This window comes from Uloborus diversus, chromosome 2, assembly GCF_026930045.1.
Source record: "Uloborus diversus isolate 005 chromosome 2, Udiv.v.3.1, whole genome shotgun sequence".
NCBI classification, from domain to species: Eukaryota; Metazoa; Arthropoda; class Arachnida; order Araneae; family Uloboridae; genus Uloborus; species Uloborus diversus.
In genome coordinates, this window is record NC_072732.1 from 120,497,427 (window position 1) to 120,515,082 (window position 17,656).

The window sequence follows — 17,656 nt, forward strand, 5'->3', positions numbered from 1 at the left end:
AAAGACCGCTGCAGTACAAACAAGGGGTATTTTCAATATCTGCATCACTATTGTTATCCGATGATTTGCGATTATCTATCGTTTTTTTCTTTTTTATGACTCCTCTTTTATTGGGTCTTCCTTTTTTATCCTTCGTTTTCGTCTTCTCCAATTTTAATTGTCTAATTTCTTTTCGTTTTAGTTTATTCTCTTCCGTGACCTGCTTTCTTTTAATCGTTTCTTCCAGTTCTTTTTTATACGGTGACTCAGTAATAATGGCTGTTCTTCCTCGTTTACGAGTCACGCGTGAAGATCTACGACTTGCTGGAAGGGGTAATATTTGCTGTGGATTAACAACAGAAAATGTTGACTGTTGTGGAGTAGTTGGTCTTCTGTCTATTTCTGTATCATCAACCCACGTGGAACATCCAGGTTGAGGACTCGACGAGGTAGCAGAAGTCACCGTAGGTGTCTCGTGAAAAGTAGCTGTTACAGGAACATTATTAATGGTTTTGCGAATTGCCTCTGTTTCAACCCCGGTAGATAGAAGTGAGGCACGAGATGTAGTTGCATTAGTAATAGCAGCTTCACTGGTATCCAGCACAGGTAATACGTCAACTTGCTGCGTTTCTAACTCAGCAGGTGCTGTGACTGCTACATTTGTGGTCGCTGAAGTCAGTGTTTGAGTGAGCGGAATATCAGTCACCAACGAAGGAGCAAAGTCGGTTTCAGAGAAGACCGTCGGATCGTAAGGCCAAATTCCGCACTTTTTGAAGCCATTTACAGCTGTTGCCATGGTAGATGTTTCTATGAATGCCTTTCCAAAAATTTCTGCAACTTGCCGCATTGTTACAACCATCCCTGGATTGCTGCGAAGCCAGGTCGTAATTTGCCGATCGTAATAATTGCTCAACGGTCTCATATAAACAACATCGGCGACCTGAAGACGATGAGTTGTATGTGGGGGGAAACATAAAATAATTACCCCATTGACTCGAGCTTCATCTATTAAATCGATGTTTTTTGTATGGGTGCTATGGCCATCCAATAATAGCAAAACAGGTCGATCTACTGTGGCCCCACTAAATTTCACAAACTGTTTAAACCATCCAAGAAACAACTCCGTGGTCATCCAGCCTGAGTCACTAACAACTCCCCATGCTCCAGGGGCAGCATTAAGCATTAACTGTGGATCCATCCTCTTCCTGGGAAACACCATCATAGGGGGCATGTATTGTCCACTGGCGCTGAAGCATATCTCTACTGTGATTGTAGTACCTCTTTCTGCAGAAGTTAATGCCCCTACTTGTTTTCGGCCTCGTTTTGCTATAATTTTGGATTTAGTCTTTGGTACAACTGAAACACCAGTTTCGTCGCAGTTATAAATGCGGTCTGGTGTAAGATGGTGTTCGTCATAGATATTGCCCAAAAAATTAAAAAATTGATCAACAACTATTCTGTTGAACCCGGCAGCACGTGCAGCAGAAGTGCTTTCGGGTTTTCTTATTGACATGTCTGGGTGTCTGTTCAAAAACCCTTGAAACCAATCTTTGCCGGCTTCTTGTTTTTGAACGTTAAAAGGATGGACTTTATTATTTTTTACTGCTAAATTGTACGCTAATGCTCTTAAGTCTTTGGCTGTAAGTCCGTAAAGTCTAGTCTCCATGTCCAATATATAGCCACAAAGCTCGTCCTCTTCTTTTTCTGTGAAAACAGGTTGCTTAGGTCCTAATGAAACCTTTACTTTAATACTTTTAGATGGAGATAGGGCCAAGTTCTCCCGAGCTTTTTTTACTTTTCTTTCTAGAGTAGTCTGAGGAACTGAAAATGTCTTTGCTGCTAGCATATACCCCATTTTCTCTTCTAAAACAGCTTTAACAGCTTTTTCCATGCTCTCTTCCGGCCACTCGCCTCTATTTGTCTTTCTCTTGTATGTTTTCACCATGCTAAAACAAACAAGTCCGCCTATGCATTACACAGCCAAGCCACATGCATATATACAATCACAAACATACATATAGAGCGAGAGATACATCAACATTAATCAACACAAAAGCTCGAACCGTAATAAAAACTTAGAGCGGGCAAGACGGGGAACACATACCCCATCTTGCCCTCATGGGTCTTGATGTATTTAAAAAAGAAAACAAAATAAACAACACACAAGACAGAAATAAACCAGTTTTTACCTGTTAGCGTAATATTCGGCGCATGCGGATAAACTCTTATCTCATTTACACTACTATTACTTGTATATTAAACACGTACTAAACGAATTGCGAAAATAAGAAGAAAACTTGGCGAAATCACTTTTGTTTCGATAACCTAAAAAATACGTGTCGCACGAATCACATACGAGAGTGCACTGGAAGCCGTCGTGGTGCCACATCGTCTGTGCGAGTTTGAACGTGTTCGCGCGACTAGAAGGTTATAAGAGACCGGGTGCCCCGTCTTGCCCGCCACCCCATCTTGCCCGTATCTCCCCTATAACGTTTATCAAGTTAATTAGAAGGTCATAGGTGATTTACTTTGTGTTAGAAGAGGGTAATTTTATACCAATGAAATATACATTGTAATGACATCATTCATTTAAAAAATAAAGAAATCTACCCCCTCCCCTTCTATGTTTTTTCTTTTCGAAAGGAGTTAATTTTAAAATACGATTTTTTTGGACTATAGTAGACATTAATATTTCATTATGTGAGATTAATGTCAACCAGAGATATAGCAAGGCATGAAAATCACCTTTTCAGGGATGTGAAGATCATTTTAGAGGAGTATAATTTACGACAACAGTGAAGGCTGTAATAGTAAAGGCAATTCCATAAAAGAAACTTAAAAATATTGAATTTAAGGTAACAGGAAATGCAGAAATTTTAGATTCTTATCTGTGGAATAAAATTATACGTTTTGGATTATATAGCCTATCTTATAGCAGTTATAAGTGTACTACATTTTTGTTTTAGCTGCATTTGATCCATAGACATATTTTTTTACTCATCACAGCAATAGAGGATGTAACAAGAGAGTGGAAACTGAATTCACTTTGATAAATTTTAAGTTTGCGACCTTGCAGACGGCTCTAGGCGTTCCATATCATTTCGTCTTCACACAAGATCGCGGTAGTTGAAGTTGCCTTTCGGTGCGTAGAAATGCCCTGTCATCGGTTTCCATAGCCTGTTTTTGGACATTGAAAGAATATTACGAAAATATGAAGATATTACTTCATGAAATCGACTACTCGCATCATAATTGGAGCATATGTAAATTTTTTAAAGTAATTGCCATTCTCATTTGTCTACATCTTGATTATACAAAATACTGCTATTTTCTGAGCAAGTGGGATGCAGAGTAAAACATGAACATTACATCAAAAAGAAATGGCTAGAGCGCAGACAATATATTGCACGTGAAAACAAAAATCCAAAACGTTCTTCTAATTGATTAAAAAAAAGTCTCCACTTTCACGCATAAAGTTGGGATTAATGAAGAATTTTGCTAAAGTAATGGATAAAAAAGGGTGTAGACTTAAATATTTGTAGGAACAGTTCCTATCACTCACAAGGAGGGTGTTTTCATTGACCCACAAATTGAAAAGCTTTTGAAGGACCAAAATTTTGAATCTAGTTTAAGTGATTTAGGAAAAACAGCATGGCTTGATTTTTAAAATGATGTGACACAATTCTTAGGAAATAATAGAAGTCTTAAATATGAAAAAGTAATTAAAGACTTGTTAAAAAGTTACAGAAAATTAAGCTGTTCAATGTCATTGAGTCTTTTTTTTTTTTTTTTTTTTTTTGTGGTATCTCACTTAAATTTTCCCTCTGAAAGTATGGGAGCTGTGAGCGACGAGCATGGGAAACGCTTCCACCAGGATATTTATGCAATTGAAGCGCGATATAAGGGACAGTTCACTCCTAATATGCTTGGGATTCTGTTGGAATTTTATTAGAGAAATTTGTGATAGGGCCTATAAGAGAATATCTGCAGTTAAGGCATTTCTAGTATGAAATTAAAGAATTTTTTTTACAAATATCATTATTTTTTCTTAGAAAATCTTTTATTCTTCGAAAACTTTTTAAGCAGTATATATTTTTGTGTTTTTATATAAGTTTGAAGCTTTGTAATTGTTTATTTAAAATAGTAAATGAAAAAAATATTGTACATAAGTTGAATAAATGTCATTAAATTAAAATTTTAAAGATTTTGGATTTTTCAAAAATTTGTGGATGATGGAATATTTTTATTGTCATATTATTTTTCAACACCCCTTAAAACATAAAAATAAACCACTTACTTATTGAGGAACAGAAACCTTGTTTACCAGTGTTGTTTATCATGTGAATGCTACATATTTGCTGCATATTTTCATTCTAACTTAAAAGCATATTTAATAATTAATCGTTGTTCAATAGGCTTGGTTTTTCAAAGTTATGAGATGAAAACTTACATTTTCATCTCATAAAACTCAAAATTTATACATCTTAATTAACTTCTATGTAAAAAACAAAATATGGAATGAAATGTAGTTTATCCTTCTTCATTGTTCTAGGAGTTATGCTCTAATCCCGTATTCATACAGGATGGGACTTTGCAATATGACATCACGCCTGGAAAATTAGGTGAGTAAATGATTAGCTACTATTTTTTAATGTCCTTACTATAAAAGGTTTTTGCAATTTTTATGATATAATGCATGGTTTAATAAAAAGTTTGTGTTGAAATAACAGTTCTGAGTTAGAATTAAGTAAAATCATTAAAAAAAAAAAAAAAAAAACGAAAAGAGGTTTATCTCATGAAATTTCAAGTATTGATGGAAATATTTTAAAGTAGTAAGTGTACTGTTGTTCTTACCTCTAGGTAAGATTATCTTTTTCTATTAGCTGGTTTCTTGCGGTTGGCTCTACTCTGCAACGCAACACAACACAACCATTGAACTACAACAAAAGTGGACTGTATAACTTTTATTATGATTAATTTCATACACTTGAGAGCAGCATTCTTTCAGCCGCTCTGACCTTAAACTCCCTGAATTGGTTGCAGCCAGAGGTTTTTAACTAAACATAGGTGGCGCTTTAACATACCGGACCACATTGAAACATATATGGTTTCAAAAATTATATGATAAACTATAGAAAAAAAACAATTGAGAACTAACTACTATCAAGTATACATTACTGGCAACAAATATGAAATACACATTATTAAAGTTTGTAGAATAATAAAACAGATGTAAAGAAGCCTTTTTACAAAACATAATTATTTACCAATCCATTAGTAATAGTCACCTAAAGTTCATCAGTCCATATTAGGCAAAACTGCTACTTTAGGAATTGGTCGGCGAAAAAAATCCAGTATCGGTCTTTATGTTAACAACTCGCACATTCTGATCCGAACCAGGGAAAACTTCCATTACTCTACCTAACCTCCACCTTAGAGGAGGAACGTTGTCCTCTTTAATTAAAACTAAATCATTTATTTTAATATTTGGTTGTTCTCGTACCCATTTGGATCGCTGTTGCAACGCGGAAACATATTCATGTAACCATCGTTTCCAGAAACTCTGAAAAATCTGTTGAGTTAATTTACAGCGATAAGAAGGGGGAATTTTTTCGTTGAGAAGATTTTCTTCTGGTATTGAAGAAAGCGATGTACCAACCAAGAAATGCCCAGGAGTAAGAGCAGACATTTCGGATGGATCCTCTGACAAAGGGCTCAACGGTCGGGAATTTAAACAAGATTCAATTTGTGTCGTTAGCGTTGAAAATTCTTCCAAAGTCAATTTTTGGTCTGCTATTGTACGTTTTAGGTGAGATTTAGCGGATTTGACAGCTGCCTCCCAAATTCCTCCAAAATGAGGGGCGGAAGGCGCATTAAAGTTTCCATTTAATTCCCTCGTTGGCGAAATAATAATAAACGGGTTCTTCCTTCTGGAGACGTGCAATAACTCTATTCACTTCTTTATTTGTAGCTACAAAATTTGACCCACAATCCGAAAATATCTCACTTGGTTTTCTTCGTCTCGCCACAAATCGTTTTAGTGCAGCTATAAAACAGTCTGCAGATAAATTGCCAACAATTTCAATGTGCACAGCCTTTACGGCTAAACACACAAAAATACAAGTGTAAACTTTTAAGGTTCTAACCCCGCGGCCAGATCGCGGTTTTACTAGAAAGGGTCCTGCAAAGTCTAGACCGGTTTTTGAAAACACTCGTGATGGCATTACTCTAGCACGCGGCAAATCAGTCATCACCTGGGTTGCTGTTTTTCCCTTGAGCTTGAAACACTTAATGCATTTCCAAATTTCCTTTTTAATGGCCGACTTAGCGTTAATTATCCAAAACTCCTTACGTATAACAGATAACAAAAGAATAGTACCCGCATGTAAATATGTTTCATGATAGGAGCGAATGATAATGGTAGTTAAGTGGTGATTCTTTGGCAGGAGAATGGGATGTTTTCTTTCATTTGAAAAAGGAGCATTTTCCAGTCTACCACCAACACGTATTACACCATCTTCATTTATAAATGGCTTTAAGGAAAGTAATTTACTATTGGCAGGAAGTGGTTTTTTAATCTCCAAATGAAGATACTCAGTGGAAAACTCTTGCTTTTGAACTATCTTCACCAAAATATTTCTAGCGGCTTTCATTTCATCACTAGTCAGATAGCCAATGTTTCGATTTTTGGGATATCGAGCATTTTTAATGAAACGTAGGCACCATGCTATCATGCGGCGTAATTTAATATATGATGAAACTTTAACAATTATTGGAAAATCAACAGACGATGTTCCATATAAACACGAAGCCTTTTTTCGCTCTTCTTTTAGAGCGTCCGTTGACGATGGTACTTCTACATGTGGAATTTCCTCGTGTCTAAGCCAATGAGGACCAGACCACCATAATTCAAACTTAAGTAGTTCAGAGGGTAAAAGTCCTCTACTTGCACAGTCTGCTGGATTTTGGTCTGAAGGAATCCAGCGCCAGTGTTGAATAGGAAGGACCCCTTGTATTCCAGAAACCCGGTTAGCAACAAATATTTGCCAACGTGACGGCTCAGATCTTAATCATGCTAAAACGATTGTGGAATCTGTGAAGGCGTGTATTGCATCAATTTGAATATGTAATGACGAAAGAACGATTTGTAGTAAATGCACTAACAACACAGCTGAGCAAAGTTCAAGGCGCGGAATCGATATTGTTTTCAATGGTGAAACACGAGTCTTCGTTACATCGAATAAGATAAGTGGAAATCGTCGAAGATTTCTACTTAAAATCTTCGACATATCAGAAGATTTTAAGTAAATTACTGCAGCGTATGCCTTCTCAGAGGCATCACAAAAACAATACAGTTCAATATTAGACGCTTCGTGCAAAAGAACTCTTCGAAGTACAGTTACAGGTTCAAGTTGAGAAATATCGTTGCTATAGTTAATCCATCGCTCCTTAAGCTCCGGAGGCACAGGATCATCCCACGATAACTGACATTTCCACAAATCTTGAATCAAAATTTTTACAGTTATAATAAATGGCGACAACCACCCAAGGGGGTCGAAAATGCTTGACACACTAGACAAAATAGATCTTTTTGTAGGGAAGGCTCTGTGCTTATCCGAAAAATGAATGTTATACGTAAAGTCATCGAGCGTTGGGTTCCACCTCAATCCCAATACTTTAATAAATTTAGAATTAGCGGTACTAGAAGAACATGCGGACAAGCCCTCTTATTTGCGTAGTCTTTCCAACACAAACGAATTGTTAGTACACCACTTGTGCAATTTAAATTGTCCTCTTCTAAGGAGATCATTCAGTTCATGGATAAGATCAATCGCCTCCTCTTGCGTTTTAGCGCCAAACAGGCAGTCACCAGCGCAAAAATTATGCATGATTATATCAACTGCCTTTGGAAATCTCGCTGCCTCATCAATTGCCAGCTGTTTAAGTACTCGCGTAGCTAAATAGCTAGTAGATGCGGTACCGTACGTGACAGTACACAACCTATAAGTCGAAATTGGTTTAGTGGGGTCATCCCTCCACAGAATTTTTTGAAAATCTCTATCTGCATCATGAATCTCTATCTGGCGATACATTTTTTGTAAATCACTTGTAATTGCAATGTTATGACATCTAAACCTCAATAAAATAGCGAAAAGATCGTCCTGCACCATTGGACCATTCATAAGCGTATCATTTAATGATACACCAGATGTAGTTTTTGCACTAGCATTAAAAACAACTCTTAATTTTGTGGTGGAACTAGACTCATTAATTACATGATGGTGCGGAATACAATAATGAGCATTTTCTTTGCATACCGTATTGTCGATTTCCATATGCCCAAGATCGAGATACTCTGTCATGAACTTTTTGTATTGTAAATAAATGTCAGGCATTTTTAGAAGTCTTTTTTCTAGACTATGAAACATTTTAAATGCGGTGGCCTTGGAGTTACCTAACAGTTTTCTATTAGGTTTAAACGGAAGTCTAACAGAATACCTTCCTTCTTTATTGCGCGTATAATTTTCTAAGAAATGCGTTTCACAAAGCCTTTCTTCCCTTGTAAGCGATTGTGTTGACGGAATTTGTTCTAATTCCCAAAACGACTTAACTAGCTCATCTGTAGTAACACTTAAACTATTAACAGACCTAGATTCTAAGTCACAACGGCTGAGCGTTGTGGCTCCTGCGATTATCCACCCTAATCTAGAACATACTGCGAACGGAAGTTTTTCACCCCATTTTATTACCTCTCCGTTTACAAGCGAAAAAAATACATTTACCCCAAATAGAATGTCTATGCTTTCTTTCTTAAAATAAGAGGGATCTGCTAACAATAAATCCTTATACTCATTAAAATTAATTTCACAGGCGTGGTTGAATTGGGCAATTCCCCACAAATTTTATCAATGACGTAAGCGGAGGTTACTATCTTAAATTCAGTGTCAAAATGAGAGGAAAGTACTAACTCGACTGCTCCATTGCTTAGCGTATTATAACTTCCTAAACAGGAAACTGAAATTTGAGCACGGTTAATTTTCAATCCGAATTGCTTGGCACATTCTTTCCTAATGAAATTTTTTTCTGATCCCGTATCCAGCAAACATTTACAACTTATCCACTCATTTTTAGAATTTCTAATCTTAATTACAGCAGTGCATAAAAGAACAGATGAATTGCTATTATTCATACTAGTTCCCAATTGATTACCATATGAATTATTTGCACATACTATAGACGTAACTTCATTTTTGCGATTTAAATCTAAACTCGTTTCTACTGAACAAGGAATAAATTCTTTAGCATTTATAGAAGGAAACCTAGGTATCGACCTATTTTCATTTTCTTGATGTAACATACTGTGGTGCCTCTTCCCACATTTGAAACAATTATTACCGCTTTTACATTTTCTAATTAGATGCACATTAGAGAGGCAATTAAAACACAGTTTATTTTGTTTTACGAAATCAAATCTTTGCGGTACGGATAGACTGCGAAATTTTACACACTTTGATAAGTAATGATTATCTTTACAATATGAACATACAGAAACCGCAACCAAAGCGTTAACTTTAGAACTTGTGGGCTTTTGAACTTTACCGACTGAACTCTTACTGTTTTGAATTGTTCTAGCGTAAATTTTTAGAAACTCTATTAAATTCCTAAGTTTCGGAATTTCAGAATTCTTTGACTGGCGTTCCCACCATAATTTAGTGGAAGTATCTAATTTTTGTAATATTAAATACAACATTAAGGCATCCCCAAATTTATCAACCGATTGACCCAGCGTTTCTAATGAACGAATTACTTCATTGACATTATCTACTAAAGTCAACAAAGCAGAAGCGGATTCATTTTGAATGCTTTGAAGATCCAAAAAGCGTTTAATGTGAGCAAAAGTTTGCTCTCTTGTGTTTGAATATCGTTTATCTAACAAATTATACGCAATTTTAAAATTACTATCAGATATTGGAATAGAATTTACAATTTTCGCAGCATCACCTTTTAACGAGGTTTTTAAATATTGAAGCTTTTGAGCATCAGATAGAGATTCATTTTTTGTTACTGTTGCATTAAAAAGATCTTTAAACGTTAGCCAGTCGATAATATCGCCACTGAAATTGGGCAAGGAAAGTTTCGGCAGCTTTATTGTTTCACTTCCGTAATTTGTTTTATCTGCGCTATTTAAACTGGAGACGTTTAACTCTGGTTTCTTCTGCTCGTTCAGTTTTTTCTCAGCACGAAATTTAACCCAAAGAGGTCTAATTTCATATTTTGAGTCATAAAATTGCTCTTTTCTGCACGAGCGAGTTTTTGTATAGTTATGAATTTAGTCTAAATGAAAAGCCCGTAAAAAACACCTAGATGAAGTTTCTTCAAAGATTAACTTTAATCGTTAAATTTGTGAACCTTGGTTCAAACAAATGAAAACGGTTATCAACATATAACCTCCAGGAGCTATTTTAAATGCAATCAACACAAAACGTATCCTGAACGACGGCCGTCAATGCTGTTTAGCGATGAGCGTTAAAGCATGTTTGGCGAGAAAGCCGTAGATATAAGAAATGATGCTGTTCATCATTTCTTGAACTGCGACCAACGAAGCCAAGGGATCCATTGATGCTACTCATGGTTCTACTTAACTTGAATGCTACCGTTAAATTATAATTTTTAAACATTGTTTAATTATAAAAGCCACAACTGTAAGGTTGCGTGTAATTTTTGATCACAAACATGAATAAGGTAATAATAGTGCATTCAATATTGACGTACAATCTTTGACTGTTTCAGCATTAGACTACTTTTATTAAAACCACATCTATTTCATTCTTGCAACAGAAATTTAATTTAATGCTCTATGATCCTTATGAAACCAATTTGCAATATATAAATTTTGTTTATACTATTATTTTATTTACGTCGAATCTTTAAGTAATTCGGTTCAACTATAACCGATAACCTAATTCGGTTTAATAGAAGTCGCTCCAGGCTGTCCAAGAGCAGAGGTAAAGGTACTAATAAAGCAAATAAATTGCTAAATAATCACAGTAATGCACAATAGCGCATTCGGAATTTATCTTTCAAAGGGGGGGGGGGATGTGGTCAAGGCTTTCCTTACATGTATCTATCTATATATATATAAATGGATGTATGTTTGTCTGTGTGTGTGTTTGTGTGTATGTTCCTTATACAAATCTACAGCTTTAGTCGTATTTCTTCCAAATTTGGCATAGAGTTAAATTTTATGCTCAGGAATTCATATAGACAGGGTTTTGAAATTTAAGGAAGATCCAAAGAGGTTCAAGTTCATATTTTTAATCATAAAATTGCTCTTTTCGACACGAACGATCTATCGTATAGTTCTGAATTTGATCTGAATGAAAAGCCTGTAAAAAATGAACGAAATGAAGTTCCTTTAAAGTTTAACTGTAATCGTTAAATTTGTGAACCTTGGTTCAAAGCAAATGAAAATGGTTAGCAACATATAACCACCAGGAGATATTTTAGATGCAATCAACACGAAAAGTATCCTCAACAATGGCCGACAATGTCAATTAGCGACAACCGTAGAGCATGTTTGGCAAGAAAGCCGAACGAAAAAGAAATGCTGTCTTTCAGTAGTTCTTGAAGCGCAATCACCGTCGGTTCTTCTTCAACTTGCTTGCGAAATTTCTCTAATTAGTTTTCAAGTAATAATACTGTAACAATAAACGAAGTTTTGAGCCGTATTTTCTATATAAATAGCACAGAAAATACCGAAATGAGATAGGTTTTAAAAATGAATTCATTATCGAAGTGCAATCTTCAACAGTTTTAGCATTAGAATACTAAACTTATATCAGGGGTAAAAATACTAATATGGCTAATGAATTGAAAAATCATCATTTTTGTGCATAGTAGAGTAGATTGAATTTATCTTTCAAGCGGGGGGGGGGGGGGTTGGATAGTCATGGTATTCATTACATGTGCATAAACTACCATACTAGGATTGCTAATGTGTGGTAAAGTAAAAGGCTGTGCACCTTTAAACCCGAAACCACACGGAAATTTAATACGGCGGAATTCATAGTTTTGGAAGGGTAAAAGTTTAAAGTTTGAAAAAATGCAAATAAATATTAATTCAAATTTAAATTTTTAAAATACATAAAATGTTTCCTTTTTATGTAAACAAATTTCTTAATCGTCTTAAATTTTGCATTACTTTAACGCTCGAAGCAATAGTACACCTGATAGAGCATCTTCGCTGACTAGCAATAATTTTAAACCAGTTAGCGGGTATGAGACAACTTTTGACACGAAGAGATTGCTTCTGAAATGGGCATGATGAAATATTACGCCACATTATAAAGTTTTTTCTTTTTAGTCTTCATCGTGAAATTATTTGAGCAAAGCTCCATTTCCAGTTACAAGACTCTTAGTTCGATAACTTTTATTGAAAACAATCGAAAAATATTGGAAGTTTGTTACTACCACTAAATAGTTCAATCGGCATTGAAAAAATGCTGCAAGATAAAAATGGATACGTATCAGGTGTAATAGAAGCAACTCCGTTCACAGTGTCACAGTGGAGGGATAAGATGAAACAATTTGTATCTCACGTATAACCACTAATCGCAATACGTAATTCTCTAAATTTCAAGAAATTAAAATCTCCAGTGAGACTTATGTTATGTATCGCGATCAATAAGTCAGAAGGGCAGGCGATTAGTTTACCTATTTCCCATATAGATAGCTTTATGTTGCACGCTTAAGGTTGGGTTCATTCAAAAATGTATTTCATTTTGCTGCTGGAAGAGGGAATAAGAATTGTATTTAGGAGCAAGATTTGAGTTAAATTTACGAATTAGAAAATTTTAAATAATTTAACTTTTTAGTGTTTGGATTACGTTTCTAAATGTGGAAATACATTTCCTTCGTTTTGAAGCTGCAAATATGGGGAAAAGAATGCGCAAAATGCTTTGTAAAACATAAACAAAAGAATTGTCTATTATACAGTTGTAAGTAGAAACAAGACAGTTTTTTTCTTTCTTTTAATTTCATGGTTTAAAAAAAAAAAAAAAAAAAAATGACGCGGATAGTGACCAAAATGTGTACGCCTTTTTCTTTTTCTATAAGGCAGTTCGATTGACGGTTTTTATATAGTTTGTTCCATAAGTTCGCGTCCACGTACTCCATTTTTAATGCCTTATGTAACTTAAGATAATAACTGTAACTATATCTATGGCAACAACTATTCAGTGGAACCATTCCTACCCCTCATGACGACTGTGCCTCTTTAAATTAAAATTCGATATTCTCAAAGGAATACTTTAGGGCAGCAAACTTAATTAAGTGCTCTTACTACCTGCATCAGTTTCAGTTATCATGTACAACATTTACGGCAAGTGTGAGGTTTTAAAAATTTGAAATAATATTTTAATCTAGACAAATTTTGAATCGTTGCAAAACACCAATATTAATGTCTAACTGTCATTTTTACCTAAGAAAATAGAAATTCGACATAAATATAAGAAAATAAAATGTAGTTGACGTACATCTTTTTATGCAACTTACACTTATCTAATTTTACTCCATGGCATGCTACTAAATCGCCACGAAAGTGCAAACAGACACATTTTGTGAAGTTATTTATACTAAGTGAACGTTTTTTACGGAATGTGCTTGCATACCTGAACACTTACAAGAACTTATAAAATGAGTCTACCTAACACGTGAAACCTTGAAAGTAAAAACACCGCCAGAAAATCCGTAAAACTGAATGTTAACGGCTATTAATAACAATGACCGAATTCCTTATTTTCTGTACGGTGGATTATCTGTTTAGTTTTTGGGCCATTGAAGATGATTTTTATACCTGAAAATATGGTAACGGTGTCCTATTTTGCATACATTTGAAATAAAATGTATGTGAAGAGTACTATAGCATGCTTTAATGTCTTGAGGTATACAAAACCTTCAAAGGTTCGACGGTTTTCATATTCAAAGCACCACGTAAAAGGTTGTCTCACAAGATATGCAAGACAATCATTTGTCTCTGCATTAAGACATTGGATGTACCTCCCATCTGATTCAACCGCAGACAACGTGCCATGGACACGACAGAGCCAAAGAATATCGTTGAAAAACACGGATAACATGCCTCATGCTTTTTCGTTTTTACTTGATGCTATTTTTTCTGCAAATGTTCAACTTTCTGTGCTATTTAGTCTTTTAAAAATTTGAGTCTAGAGTGGTGTGAATGTAGTTTTTTACTGTCATTTAGATAGAGTTCGTCCATTTAATTATCTAAAAGACATGTTGCATTGAGAAGCACCTGGGCAACGCCGGGTAGTAAGCTAGTATTATATAAATAATTAAAACTAAAATAAAATAGATAAGTAAATTAAATACATAAAATTCAACGAAATTGTTTTTTTTTTTTTTTTTTTTGAGCAGACAAAATGTGTTTCTACACGCTTACGGTTGTAAGCTAGTTCTGTATGTCTGTGTTTGTCTTTTTCAATTCATAAAAGTCATCTTGATCCTCTCGTCAAGCTATTATTTCCTTTTTTAGGAGATCATTGGTTGGTTTCTGCACTAGGGTGCTTGAGCATTACTAAAGGACTGTTTTATCGAGTAGTTCCAGCTGACCAGTCTTTCGGTTCGTCTCTGGATTCTTTGAATTCGGACTATGCTGGGGTGTTTCGTTTCAGACTGTGGTGGTGTGGAGAGTGGCAAGAAGTGTTGGTGGACGATCGACTGCCAACAGTCAATGGGAAGTTAGTCTTCATCCACTCTCAGCATTCGAATCAATTTTGGGCTGCACTCCTGGAAAAAGCTTATGCCAAGTAAGTTTTTCATTAAAGAATCATGAAATACAGGGGGGGGGGGGGCATGCTATGGTCATTTTTGATGTGAATATTTCTTTGCCACATACCAATATAAACTACAACCATGCAGTAGATTTATTAGAGGACATATTTATGGAAATTATTAACAATAAAAAAAGTGCAGAATCAATATCTAAACTTAAAGACATTGTTTTTTGCCTAGTTATCTATCTCCAACAAATCCCAATAACGTCTTGAATCCAAGCAAGGATTCTAACTTACAGCCATAATCGACTGAGTACCTCGTTGAGATTTAAATCAGTGGTGCGGTTTTTTTTAAATTGATTTTTAACTATTTTTCAGATGAGATAAATAAAATAATTGTTAATTATTTAGTTATTTTTTGCAGTGGAACTTAAAAGAGTTAGCCAATGGCAAAAGACATTAAATTCAAAATTTGTGGAAAACCGAGCAAACAATTTTAACACTTTATAATTTCACTATAATTTTGTAAACAGTTGGAAAATAATATTTTTCTTTTCCTATTTTAAACTCAGTTGAGCACCTTCAGATTTCCAAAACTCGGGGCCACTGATACTAACTAACCTAAGTTGTAAATGTTTGTCAAGCTAAGTAAATGAGAATATTACCAAACTTTTAAAGTAGTATAATAATTAATTCAAAATTTAATTAAAAAATTCATTATAAATTGGTAGTCGGTTGGCAAAAGCTGTTCACCTGTTTGTTTCCAAAATATTTGTTCATTATGTATGATTTATTGGTTTTGTAAACAGGAAAATTTCCATTTAAGCCTTTTTCAGATGCTCGTTTGGATTGTGAAAAATCCTTAAAATTAGTTTCTAGCAGTGTGAACTACCCTCTGGTGCATAGTTTCCTTTCTCTTCAAAAGTTTTCCGCCTGAAACTACAATAACTCTTCACGGACGTTACATTTTTGCTGCAACGTAACAAAAGCAGAGCTACTAAAATGTACTAGCTTTTAAAATACCGGAAGTGAAACATTCTCCATTACCGGAATTACTATTCTTTTGTGAAGAAAGATAGAAGGAATTTGCGCCATTGTGAAGTTCGCATTTTTCGCCGCTGGTTTGGATAGGCGGAGAAGTAGTGTCACAGGCATCAACCAGAAAGAGAGGAAATAATAATACGTTTTTAGTTCGTGATGTATTTATTCATTTTTTGACCAGGAACAAGACATTGTTCAGTTCAGTGTGAAATTTCATTTGCATCGAGAAAAACAGCCAAAGGAAGTAAAACTGATTTTTGAGATAAGGTGTGCGATTGTTAGAAAGTGCACATGATTTAAATATCCTGCTTTTTTTTGATTGAATGAGTCTTTCCCAAAAGTTATCATTATTTAGTAAGGTATGTTTCATTATTTCGATTTTTTTTTGTCTTAACTTCTCTTTTTATTCTGTTATTGTTGAACTATAATGCAATTAAACCCAGTTATAACGAACCCTCAACGAATCGACTTAAGATATCGCTATTGTCGAGAATTCGCGACATCCAATCCCCCCACCCCCCCTCAGAATTCGCTAAAATACTTTTATGAACCTCTTAATTACACGTTGTTGCCAATAGTAACTGTGGCAACAAAGTGAAATATTAGCATTACCTCTATTGTACTGAATAATAAGTAATATACGAAGAGTTACCATTAAAAAAATATTCATAGCATGGCAAAAAGATACTATTTTCGGGTGCAAGTTTTTGAATTTTTTTTTTTTCATTTCGCCAATGTCTTAATATTTTATTTTAAAAAAATAATAATAAAGTAAAATAAATAAATAAATTTTAAAAAATCCAAAACATGTTGATCTGTAGTTTCAATCGCAAAAAATTCTTCAAAACATTGACAGCTACCAATTTAATAGAAATCAAAGGTCCTGGACTTCTGTTTCGTCATCAATATCAGATCAATCTATAATCAAGTTGTTACTGTAAAATGGTTTTGAATTGTTCAGAAAGTATTGAAACTCTTAAAAAGAGAGAAGCTTCTTTGCACATGTTCGAAATCAAAATTCTTTCCAATAAAATTTAAAGTAAATCCACTTTTTAGATCGGGTTTGTTTACGAATGTGATTGATGACTTCCTCACTTTTTTCAGCAGAGGATGAAAAGCTTGAAATGTTTGGATGTTTCTAGCCGATTTTCTGGCGTTTGGGGATCGTTTCAATCGTCTGAAGTTGCATTAATGACATTAGGCTTCAGTTCGAAACATTTAAATTGTTCGCTGCAACCGATGGATCGATATATACTGGGTTCGCTATAGCGGGGTTCGACATTTCTTTTTTTTTTTCTTTTGTATAACTCTTAATTTAAAATGCGCTTTCATAACTTTTCCATACTTTCAATGTGCTTCGGTAAATTATCCTCCTTTTTGTTTTTAGGGAAAAAAACATCTTTTAAATGAAGTTTTTAGTTGAAAAACCAAAAATACAATTGAGTAAACTGTCAAACTACACTGAGGAACAATTGAATTAAAGTAGCGGCAAATTGCAGGTAGCAACACTTTTTGCACTTGTGACGGTTGAGATTCATCTTATCACATATTCAACAAGACTAGAGATGTAGAAAAGCTATACTTTCTGAAACTACTGAAACTAACACTTCAAATAACATTCTAACAGTATCTAGTTTTGCATTCAGTATTACTAGATACCGACTGATTTCCGATATAACATTAGAAACATGATGCGCACTGAAAATGAAGTCATCGACTTTTGTGATGTCTGTTAATTTAATAATATGAGATGAGAATTTTCCGTATCTGAAAAAAGAAAATAAAATAATCTAATTTTTTTATGCACTAAATTATAAACCAGTATAAATAAAAGAAAACCA

The 17,656-nt window shown here is 34.6% G+C and overlaps 1 protein-coding gene across 1 annotated transcript in view; it reads left to right on the forward strand.

The window, feature by feature from the left end:
- The window catches only part of LOC129217292 (calpain-C-like), an 81,353-nt gene that overhangs the window by 22,347 nt on the left and 41,350 nt on the right, over positions 1-17,656 (forward strand). Inside the window, exons 3-4 of the mRNA XM_054851567.1 lie at positions 4,532-4,601; positions 14,534-14,807. Of these exons, the coding sequence (XP_054707542.1) occupies positions 4,532-4,601; positions 14,534-14,807 (344 nt within the window). The remainder of the gene's footprint in view (positions 1-4,531; positions 4,602-14,533; positions 14,808-17,656) is intronic.